At 45.2% G+C, this 12,029-nt stretch overlaps 1 protein-coding gene across 1 annotated transcript in view; it reads left to right on the top strand.

Moving 5' to 3' along the window:
* Window positions 1-5,019, top strand: part of ADRA1D (adrenoceptor alpha 1D) — a 34,779-nt gene extending 29,760 nt beyond the window's left edge. Inside the window, exon 2 of the mRNA XM_057369304.1 lies at window positions 4,019-5,019. Coding sequence (XP_057225287.1) covers window positions 4,019-4,587 — 569 coding nt within the window. The 3' untranslated portion in view covers window positions 4,588-5,019. The remainder of the gene's footprint in view (window positions 1-4,018) is intronic.
* The last annotated feature ends 7,010 nt before the right edge of the window (window positions 5,020-12,029 follow it).

Here is a 12,029-nt window from a genome sequence, read left to right on the forward strand (position 1 = left end):
CTATTCACCTGCCCCCTCCTGTAGAAGTTTTCCCTTCCCATTTCTGTGATGACATCTGTAAGATCCAGCTCTCCTTATTTTTTTTTTCCCCATACTCATTCCTGACACAAAGCCCACACCAAGTACAGCAGCTCCTTTATCAGTGTTGAACAGTCCTGCTGGTCCTTGCATTTCAGATTTCGTGGTGGCACAACACTGGGACACGACTTTGTCACTTTGTTTTTCCCACTTTGCAGCATTCCTGTGCCACGGACTGTTCAGGACATGCACAAAACAGGGACCTTTGAGAACAAAGATGCCCTTGCCAGCTGAGCCTGCTSATGGATTCTGGCTGTGCACTGAGAGCCAGGGCCAGAATTTAGATTGGACTGGCTCCATTTGCATCGCTGCATTTGTCTTGGTTTTTTTTTTTTTTCTTGTTTTTTGCTTTATTTTTTCGAGCGCTGAACACTGGGACCAGCAACTCTCCAAACAATCCAAGTGATATCACCTTCCAGTGAGTCATGGGGAGGGCAGGGTGGAGAAGGGCAGGCAAGGAAAGATCATGAGATTGTGTTAGCTCAAACTACCTAAAAAAGAAATGGGATATGTGTTTGGGTATGTGGAGGGCACATTGCATCCMCTGCCACCCACCAGAAAGCGTCACAGTTTTGGGAAGCGTGCCCATGSCTCTAGAGATTTTTACCTGCTGGATTTTCCCCAAATATGAGCAAAGTGACATTAACTTGGAATTTAAAAAAAATAAAATAAAATTTGAGCACACACTTTATTGGCTCAGCTTTTGCATCACCAAAAAAAAATGAAGTTCAGTCTTCAGATCATGCTCAGGCTGTGACTCCAGACATTTTGCAAGGAGCAAACAGGCTTTTCCTGAGCTGTCCAAATTTCCTAATGGTCCTGAAGACAATTATTTAGGGTTACAACAGCACCTGCAGCCCTTACCCTGCACTGTCAGATTCAGATTTTGCAAGATGTGGGATGATCCTTTATAAAATGATGTAAGGAATGAAATCCCCAAATGAACTGTTAAGACCCCAGCATTATTATTATACATTTTGATGGGTGTCCCCAAGAAGGGGACATCATCTCCTCCTCCCTCACTCCATGAGCTGAATGCCCAGGAGAGGTGATTTTGAGTGTATAGCAAAAACTCCTCTTTAAATAAGATCAGGTTTCCCTGTTGAATTTGACACAGATCCTACAGAAATTGTTCTTCCTGTTCTTTGACATTGCCCTGTCCTGGCTTTGATGCTTTTGGGGCCAAATCACCAAAAATTGCTCTTACACCAAGATACCAGGATGAAATGCTGGTGAATCAATCTGTGTTGCTACTCCTGGACTTTGGACACATCCTTCAGTGTTTCCTGAGCTMTTCACATGTCCATCACTCAAAACTCACTTCCACTTATTTACACAGGAGCTGTAACAAAGCCCAGCCCAAAAACCCTCAAAATGTTGTTGTGTATAAAAGCACAAGATGATTTATTCTATTCTTTGCACATTCCCTRAAGAAGACCCCACAAATCTTCTTATGTGCAGCCTCCCAGTGCCCATCAAAWGATTCTGATGCTCCAGCATGTTCTGGGCACTCCCTGCCTGGTTCTGTTCATCCCAGGAAATGAGGGAACTGTGGATGCACTCAGGACACGTCCCTTCCAAAGGGGCACGCTTATTTGCATGGTAATGAGGATGGWAATGGGCCCCTTGTCTTCAGATGTACACAAGGTTCTAGCAGGGTGAAAAACAGCCAGAGTTGAAATTCAGAGAATTCATGGCTTCTTTTCCTTTTCCAGTTTGTGTTTTCTATCTGGGCGCAAAGGACAAAGAAACTGCACCGTGCACTGAACTGCAAAACACCAGATAGAAGTTGTTATTTTAGCAACCATCAGGATGTTTAGGCAAGCACCAACCTCTTAAGTAGCCTGGCTCAAGCAGTAATTACCAGCTGAATTCAAAAAGAGACCCTTCTTTTATTTGCTTTGTTGCCATAGCTTTTTGTTTTCTTTCCCTCTCTYTTGAAGCTAAAAAATGCTCCACGGAGTTTCAGCTCCTCTGAGAGCCCAGAGCTCGCTGCAAACAGGGTTTACATCAACTCTGGGAAGAGTTCATGATCGTTAACCCTTTCTCCAGTGGGGAAACTGAGGCAGGAAATGTCTCCCTGACAAAGGAATGAGCAGGATTAATTGTTCAGTGATGTTCTTTCTTTTGTCTTATTCCCCACTCATCAATGGTTTCTGTAGGTCCAGGGGGTGGGTTGGGGGCAGTGGGGAAAAGGGAATGGCCAAAGCCATGGTGGGATGAAGAATGGAGGAGATGGCCCATGGAAGGCAAAGAGGGATKGCCTCAGCACCTCTGGGTGCTCGAAGCTCCTGGCTGTCACTCAGAGAGGAGTTTCTGCTGGGCTTAAAATCAAATGTGGTGATTCCAGCAGCCCAGAGCCAACCTGTAAACATCAGACCTGCCTTGAGAGAATGAGCTCCTTTAATCTAAAACAGCCAAGGTGGGGTCATTGCCTCTGCAAAACTGAGCCCTGAGTTAAGGGAAGGGGGAGASAGATTATTTGTGACAGCCTGGAGTGACAGGATGAGGGGGAATGGCTTTAAACTGCCAGAGGGCAGGGTGAGATGGGATATTGGGAAGGAATTGTTACCTGTGACAATGGGGGAGGCTGCCCATGGACTGCCCAGAGATTTGTGGCTGCCCCTGGATCCCAGGGAGTGTCCAAGGCCAGGCTGGAAGGGGCTTGGAGCACCCTGGGACAGTGGAAGGTGTCCCTGCCCATGGTAGGGGTTGGCTCTGGATCTTTGAGGTCCCTTCCAACCCAAACTCCATGATTCCACGATCATTGCTCCATTCAAAGCCACTGATTGCACCTCCAGCAGCTGCTCAGGAAGATACAAATTCCTTCATTTCCAGGAAGGAAWGTCTTCCCAGCACAGAGATGTCAGCCCTGCCACTCTCTTCCATGCACTGACCATCAGCTCGAGCTCCAGCCCTCCTTGGGTGGGCTCCCAGCAGATATTTGAGCTGCTTTCCCTGCCCAACCACCACGAAATGCTGGGATCTGTCTGTCTTCTCCCACATCCCCGTGATGGAGCTGCCCACGTACCTAATGTTGAGTCTGGCTGAATTTTTCCACTTTTTTGGGWTGGGTGTACAAAAGCTTTGCTGGAAGAGTTTTCTGAGTTTCCTGGAGGATGGTTTTCCTCCAGCAAACAGCCTGGGGAGTTTTAATGCAGTGTCAGTCATGAATTTCTGGCTGCTGGCACCTCTTTCACCATTTTGACACCAGGCTTTGGAGCGCAGGGAAAATAATAATGATATCTGGAGTTAATGTTATTTACTAAAATACAAATTAATGCTCAGTCACATGGCAGCACGATTTGTCATCCGCAGCTAAAATTAAAAGAAATTAAGGCTGAGTCAGAAAGTTATTTCAGATTGGAGAGGGGAATGCTGCGTTGAGGCCATGTGGGAGCAACACTGACATCTTCTGGCTCGAAAACAGATCTCCAGGCTTTTCCACCGAGAAAACTGCTGGGAAACTCCATAAAAGCTTAAAGGATGAAGAGTTTTCAAGTGGCAGGGACAAGCTTTGGGGCAGTGGATATTATCCGAGCACAGTTTAAGAGCTCACTTGAACATTTGAGCAGAGGGTGTGTGACACTGGTGACCCAAAACACATTGGAGGAGGAGGTGAAGGGGTGTTGTTCTTCTCTCAGTGCAGGTGATGGGGTTGTRTCCATATTTTTATGCTGAAGTCTACGAGTAAGGCAKTAAATTGTYTGAAAGTCACRTTMCACTAGGCCAGGTTGCTCCAAGCCCCATCCAACCTGTCCTTGGAGACTTCCAGGGGTTAGGAAATACAATTTCTCTGGGAAACATGTTCCAGGGTGTCACCACCACCACACTTTCAGGGTTTTGGACACATCTCACCTCTTCTAGACAGGATTGACCACCACCCTTACACCCCACCCTCCCACACCCTCTAACCRTATTCCTTCCCATCTCTCCCAAGGTTCCTTCTTCCCATCCCTGAAGCCCTCGGAAATCGTTTTCAAGATCATCTTCTGGCTGGGCTACTTCAACAGCTGCGTGAACCCCATCATCTACCCGTGCTCCAGCAAGGAGTTCAAGCGCGCTTTTATCCGCCTGCTCAAGTGCCAGTGCCGGCGGCGCCGCCGGCCCATCTGGAGGGTCTACGACCACCACTGGAGAGGAGCCTCCATCAACAGCTCCGTGCAGGACTCAGACACCGACCTGAGGCCCAGGATTAACACCCTCAACAGCTCCTTCATATTTAACTCYTCCTTCCAGGAGCGAGCGGGTAAGAGGCGAACGCTCAGCTTCAAGGGCTGGAAGATGCTCACCCCTTTCCAGAAGCCGGCGTCCACACAGCTGAAGGAGAAGATGAACAGCCTTTCGAACAAAATCCGGGGTGGCTCCAGCAAAGGGGGGGTCATGGCCACCTACAAGACCGAGGTGGAGTCGGTCTCGATYGGGATCCCTCAGGATTTCACGGAAACCATCGATTACCAAACCCATGACTTGACAGACTGCTGTGGGCTGAGAGAAACGGACATTTGAGGCCTCTGGGGCAGCTGTCGATGGTTTCTTTAGAGGTATCCAACAGAATGGAGGGATGCCCCCGTGGGTCTGTCAGGCAGACTGGAAGCAGCAATCAGGTATTAAATGCAGTTGCCCAAAGGTTCTCCAAGCATCCCCCAGGCAGAGCTCAGCCCCTGCTGTGGGATTATGGGTTCCTCCGATTAAAATAGATGGTAAATCCTATTCCAATGGGCCACAGCAGGAGGGGAAGGTGTGGATGTGGCCTTAAGGCGAGAGCTGTCCTCGTGGATGGTTGTCCTTGGCTTTGGAAGGAGCTGTGCAATGAAACCAGGACGCCTCCTTTGCCTTAAAAACAGCGCCGTGAAATCCAACGGAAAGAGCAAACCCCAAAAGTTGCCAGCCCTGCCTTAGCACACGTGGTCATGTTTCCATCCAGAGGCAGCCTCCAGGCAGGACCCACCCTGCTGAGCAGGAGCTGGCAGCTGATGCTCCGTGGGGTGGGTTGGGAGCTTGTGGGGGCTCAGCAGGACCCCAGATGGGGTCTGGGCTCTGGAGGGAGAGCAGAATGGGCTGTTCCCAAGCAAGGTGGAGGGATCCCRGCTCCCAGCCATCATCTCTGCCGTGGCCACAGCTTTGCCCCCTCCACATCATCTGGTTTTAGGCCAGAGGAGCGTTCCAAATGCCTGCTCTGCTGCCGAGGGGTGTGCAGGTCTCTCTCCTCTCATTCCAGCCTCAGAAATTCTCATTTCACCTTCCAGTGAAACACTGGCAGCTCACCTCACTTTGGTGAGCACCCACCTGTGACCCATAGAGAAACAGCTCCTGTTGGTGTCAGTCACCCCCAGCCCTTCCCATCCCTTTCTTGATTTCATTGCTTTTCTCAAAAAATGCAGGATAAAAATGCATCCCAGGGGCTTCACTCAGGATGAGAGGAAATGGCCCCAAATTGGGCCTGGGAAGGTTTAGGTTGGATATCAGGAAAAATTTCTTCACTCAGAGGCACTGGACCAGGCTGTCCAGGGCAGTGGTGGAGTCACCAACCCTGGAAGTGTTAAAAAAACATGAGAATGTGGCACTTTAGTGGTGAATGTGATGGTGCTGGGTTAATGGTTGGATTAATTGATCCAAGAGGTCTTTTCCAGCCTCAGTGATTGAGTCTGTGATGCTATGGCTCCAGAAATGTGGAATGGCCGGGTTTGGAAGTTTGCATTTCCACTGCCCGTGGAGTCCAAGCTAAAATGGAGCTGAGGTGCAGATGGAGCTCCCCAGAGTTGAGGGATCTCCCCCCCAGTTGGGGTCACACCCATGACCCTTTTCCCAAATGATTTCCCATCAAACCTTTGCCAACAATTGCTTTGTCTGTGCTCACTGATGAGGTCAAAAGTAATGACAATAAAGGGTTTTTTCCCCACAGTTCCAGAGAGTGAAAACCCCTCAGGAGGACACCACGGCCTCCTCCTGGAAACTCGAGGAGCTGGAGCCATAAAAACCCACCTTGGCCAGGCAGCTCAGAAAATGGTCAGCCAAGCTCAATCTGGCCATGGAACACAGGCACTGGTTTCAAAATTCACTCTGGTTTGATCAAATTTCAGATATTGAGCCCCAAGGAGAAACCATGGGGTTAAACTGTGAGCAGGAGACACGCGGGTGATGGAGGCAGAGGATGGGTCTAAAGAACTAAAGAACAGGAATGTGAAGTCCTGAGGGGTGGGAACAGGACACTGGAYATGTCCTGGGTGGGATCTGCTGCCCCTGAAACCTTCAAGGAGATTTTCATGGAAGTGCCTGCAGCACCTCAATCCTCACTGCCAAAAGAAGGTGAAAGCCTCCCAGGCACAGCAAGGAGAGTGGAATTTTTCTTTCTGATATTTTGATTTGCTTTAGAGGGAAAAAAAAAAAGTGGGAGGGAAGTTGGTTTTTTATTTTTTAATTCTTTAGTGCAACGCATATTGACACAGGATATCTGGAGCTGGCCCCATCTCAACATCCTTAAAACCCTTTACTTGAGGCAGGACTCCAAACTGGACCAATTATTGCACAAATACCAGCAGATTTTGCCCAGATATTTTCTCCCCAGCAGCAAATCTCAGCACTTACACTGAACCCAGACCCAAAACCATCTGCATGTTCTCCAGATCTGCAAAACCAACCTGAGGTTTGTCCTACCAAAGCAGGGACCCCATGGGGATTTCTGTGGGAAAATACATCCTTTTTTCCCTGTTTCTTTGGCTTTTAGGGAAAATGAGACTTTACAGTGATGCTGGGGTGACGTGAAAAATCATTTTGTAGTGTAAGAACTGCCACTGATTTTCTGGTTTTTTGGGATCCTGATTGGGGATGTGACAGGGAGAGGACAATCCATGGGTGCACCCATGACCAGACAGACACACAAACACACTTTACACACATATGCCATCTCCAAAATACCAGGAATTCTCCCCCAAATGGGCAAATATCCTTCTCTAAATGAAGATGCAGCAAATGCTGGCAAGCAGTATGTTCCCATGAATGAGTTGGAATTATTGCTTACTCTTCTCCCTGATCTTTTCAATATATTTTTTGCTTTTTTTTTCTGCCCCAATACTGAAATATTTACATTTGCAGCCTCCAGCCCCTTCAAAGGAAAAAAGGAAAAAGAAATATTAGTCTGGAGGTTTGCTGTCTCTCCATCCCAAGTCTTTACAGAGCTAAAAGAGAGAAAATAAAGCTTGTTTAAGCACACACATCACACATAAATGCCCAAATTCTGGCTCAGTTACTCCCTGTATTTGATSTGGCCCCAAGAGGTGCCCTGGAAGGTGCTGTAGGGAAGCCTTGAGCTCTGTTGTGCTGCATTCAGGCAAAACATTTGGTTTTCACCCTGATTTCATTTGGCATTTTGCATCAGAAGTGRTGCCAGGATTGGAATCTGAGGCTGYTSGTGCAGAGTTTCCTTTAGAGRGGACAGGRCTGGCTTTGCTGGMAGAGGGGAAGGGAAATGTTGCACAAGATSTGACCTGAGAATCTGAAATTGAGCATTTCTCCATGAATGCCTGAATTTCCAAGCTCTCCCAAGTTTGGGAAAACGGGCTCAGACTTTCAGGAGGTAAATTCAGTCTGATCCCACAGATTTCCCTGCACCCACAAGGGTGTAACCAGCTGAGGGAATTTCAAAATTCCCACAAATTTGCCAGGCAGGCCATTTCCCAAAGCTCCTGCACCTCAATTTCCCATCAGCTCCCACCTCATTGCACTGGCTCTGTGTCACAATTGCGTTTTTCAGACCTTGCTGCTTCAAGGACCCAAGAGTTGAGGGTGGAAAATGAGTTTTTTTCTGTCACTGGACTCTCCCAAATCCACGAGGGAAGAAAGGTCCCCACCAGCCTGAGCTGGGCTGCAGCATTACTATTGTTTACAGTGTGTATATAAGTGTACATTTTCTTTAGCAGAACATTGGAATTTTTTATGTATAGATTTTTATTTTTCATCCCCAGATGTATTTATTAGCCGGAGTATTTCTGTTTTGTGTTTCAGGTTTCGCCAGGTTGATGTAAGCTCTATGAAAAAACAGAATGCACATATTTTTTTTGTTTGTTTGTACCAAATACATGCACAAACCTGTCTAAAACACTGCTGTGAATTTGTTGCTGTGTCTGATTTTTAACACAAGGGTTGTAGGGGATGAAGGAGGGAAGAAGAAAAACAGAAAATTTGAAAACTCTTGCTTATTTCTCAGAATTTTTTTTTCAGTTTCACAAGGATAATCTTTCCCACATGGAAAAATTTATGATAAAAGCAAGTCAGGAGAGGACACTCAGTTTCTTGACACACAGGGATGAAGGGATTGTACCAGCCACATCTAGAAAGCAGATTTGTGTTGGATATTTGGGAAAAAATTGTTCCCTGTGAGGGTGGGGAGGCCCTGGCACAGGGTGCCCAGAGAAGCTGTGGATGCTCCTGGATCCCTGGAAGTGTTCAAGGCCAGGTTGGATGGGGTTTGGAACACCCTGGGATAGTGGAAAGTGTCCCTGAATAGGTGGAATGAGATGATCTTTAAGGTCTCTTCCCACCCAAACCATTCTGTGATTCTCATATTTGTGATGCATATCTGGGATTGCAAAAAGGAAGGGCAAAAGAGAAAATCAAAAGGAGATAAAATGTGAAGACACTGGGTCAATATTTGACAGCAGCCAGAGGTGAAAATTACACTTTTGTGTAATTTTGTGGGGAATTTGGGGGAAGAAATGGAGAATGGAAGAGATGTGGAAGGACCTTGCAAATACCTTTGCATCTCTGAACACGTGTAATTTAACTGCTGATTGTTTTTCTGATTCATCAGCTCCAAAAGGATAGAATGGACCTAGAATGGACCAAAAATTACAGGAGCGTTTCCATCTGAAGAACTTTTAAATCAAAGGGCGCTCTGATGACAGAATTCAGGTCTGTAAAACCAGGAGTGCAGGGGAGAAGTCGAGCAGTGAACAGTTGTTCAATGTTTCTCACAAGTGACATCAAAGCCAATTATCCAAACGAGCAAAGCGAGGTGATTCCTCACACGGTTCCTTTTTGAATGGTGGAACTCATTACCAAGAGATATTGCATTTGTCTGCAGGGTTCAGAACAGCAATTAAAGCCCTTGATGACAGATAAACCCATCAAGGGCTGTTGGAAACATTTCCATCATCTCTGAGCAGAGAAATCCCCGAGGTTGGGAGGAAATTTTAACGGATATTTCACTGTTGGTTTTTCCTTTCCYTCTGCTCCTTCTGACGTTTCCCTTGTCCAAGAGGGGACTCAACCAGCAGCTCTGGGAAGGTCCAGCCTCCCATGTGTCCCCTCCATCTGCTCCCTGACAGCCCATCAATGCCACAGCCACATCCTGAATTTCCCTGCTCATCAGCAAAAATGAGGAAAATACATGGAAAATTCAAGTTTAGTCTCCAGGGTGAATTAAATCATCGAGGTCGTACGATTTTGCCATCCCTGTTGTGCCAGCTCCTGCTGGGAAATTTCTTTCACCACTCAGAAATTGAGAAACAGCCCCTTGTAAATTGTAATTTCTTTCAGCACTCAGAAATTGTAAAACCACCCCCTCAATAAATGGACTTTTACAATCTTTCCACAGGACAGGGATTTTAGGTTTCCCAAGAAACTTCAGCCATCCTCTGCAAAGGTTTCCCATTATTTTTTTCCACTTTCAGGCCTCTCAATGTCCCTCCCTGCAGACACACATCACTCAGAGTGACATTAAGGTCACTGGCAAGTAAATTTGGGGTTTTTTTGGTACCTCCTGTGGGATTCAGCTCACAAATTAAAATTTCTCCATTCCAGTGAAGTGTCCATGTATGAGTCATGTTTAAATTCCATTAGAGAAAAATAAAAAATTAATTCTGGGTTGAATATGGGCGTTTCATGGCATTTGAGCCATTCCAGGCTACACAAGATATATCAGGAAATAGGACAGAAAACCTGTTGTGCAAAACTGGCTCAGGATCGTGGCAGAAGGACCTGGGCTGGGAAAATAAATAAATGTTGGGCAAAGAACAGACAGAAAGTGAAAGTCTGATCCCTCATTTTCTCCTGGGAGGAGTGGACACAGGATATTTATTGTGGTTAAACTCATCACCCAAAGCACATCCAAACAGATGATATTTATTGTGGTTGAACTCATCACCCAAAGCACATCCATCCTCAGAACATCCAAAATTCTGAATTCAGTGCAGCTGTTTGATGCAGAAATCAATAATATTTTTCTATCAATATTTTTCTATTTTTCAATCAATATTTTTCTAATATTTTTCAATCAATATTTTTCTATTTTTCTAATATTTTTCACTCAATATTTTTTCTATTTTTCTAATATTTTTCAATCAATATTTTTTCTATTTTTCTAATATTTTTCAATCCATATTATTCTATTTTTCTGATATTTTTCAGTCAATATTTTTTCTATTTAGATCAGGATGGATGCAGCCACCCAGTCCCTGTGAAATCCTGGGACACAGAGTCCTGCCAAGAGGCCAGGAAGGATAAATCAGAGATTTTAAATGACATTGAGGTCCCAGGAGGACATTTAAAATAAAGGTTTATAGCAAAATGTTCAGTTCTATTCAGTTCAATAAACCAAACTTTCCCAAATTTAAAGATTTTCTGTGTGCAGTGCTCGTGTATAACAGATGTCTTGGGGTTTGAGGGAAGGATGCAGGYATTGAAAATAAGTTTTATGCCATTTCTGAGAATGTTATCTGGCATTTATCATGCCCAGATCTCCAAATAWTTTTTTTTTTTTAATACAGCCTCAAGCAGGACATTTCACAGTTTGGAGATTGCTGGACTTTCTTCACTTTTCTCCTTTGGCTTCAAAAAGACTGAGTCAAGGAGGGACTCAGCCCATGGTTGTCCAGCTGATCACGGCTAAAAATCCCACTAAGAGAAAGCATTTGGTGAAAATTTGGGATTTTCACAAAAAATCAAGGCCCAGTCCATCTCTTGTGCTGAGTATTTACTCTTCTTTCCTCCACAGATGCTGCTTTCTGGAGGAAAAAAATTTAAAAAAAAAAGAAAAAAAAAAAAGAAAAGAAAAGAAAAGAAAAAATAATTCCCTGAGGGCTATAGATGATTCATAAATCTCACTGAAATGTGACCATAATTAAGTGGCAGCTGAGAGACAGCACTGCTCAAAYCCCTCTGTTTCCCCCTGGCAGGTCTGTGGTTGCTGTAAAACCTGACAGAACGACTGGTGCATCAGAAATTCAAATCCAACTGTGGCAAGGGAGGGTTTTTGGAAAGAAAAAATCCCAAATCTTAACCCCACATGGTCTTTCTCCTTTATCAATGGATCCTTCCCATTCCCAAAATTTCCAGGAGGTGTTTAAAATTCACAAAACTGTCAGAAACACCAGAAAAGAACCCCCCAAAGCCCCAAACCCAACACACACCAACCAGAACAAAACCCAAAACTATTCTTAGGCCGAGTTACCCCAAAAAGTTCTTTTTCATTTGCAAACAGAATTTCTCCGCACATTCTCAGGAAAAGGGAATCCCTTGGGTAGCCCTGTTTTTCTCCCAGCAGGGTGGTTTTAGGGGTTTGAAAGTTTTACCAGCACCGTTGTTAATTCGGGAGTAAATTTATGTTGTTTATTACTCCACATAATTCACGGCACAAATCCAATTTAAGCTCTCATTTCTCAGCTCTTTCAGAGTTTCAGGTTTAAATGCTGCTTCTTAAAGCTTTAGGGGGCAGGGGAAGGGGGTTGATAGCGTGTGAATGTTGTTTTATATCAGTGAATATTCATATATTTGTATTAATAGATACAYTTAAACAGATCTGAACATTTACACAGATAAATATGTACAAAATTGATCCTTCTAACACTCGTTGTGCTCTCTTTGCCAAAGCACTCGTGGGACTGTGTCCAATGTCCTCCTCAGAACACCCAAAATTCCGTATTCAGTGCAGCTGTTTGATGCAGAAATCAATA

Source organism: Malurus melanocephalus, unplaced genomic scaffold, assembly GCF_030028575.1.
Source record: "Malurus melanocephalus ecotype Western Australia unplaced genomic scaffold, MMel_1.1 scaffold_107, whole genome shotgun sequence".
Classification (NCBI taxonomy): Eukaryota; Metazoa; Chordata; class Aves; order Passeriformes; family Maluridae; genus Malurus; species Malurus melanocephalus.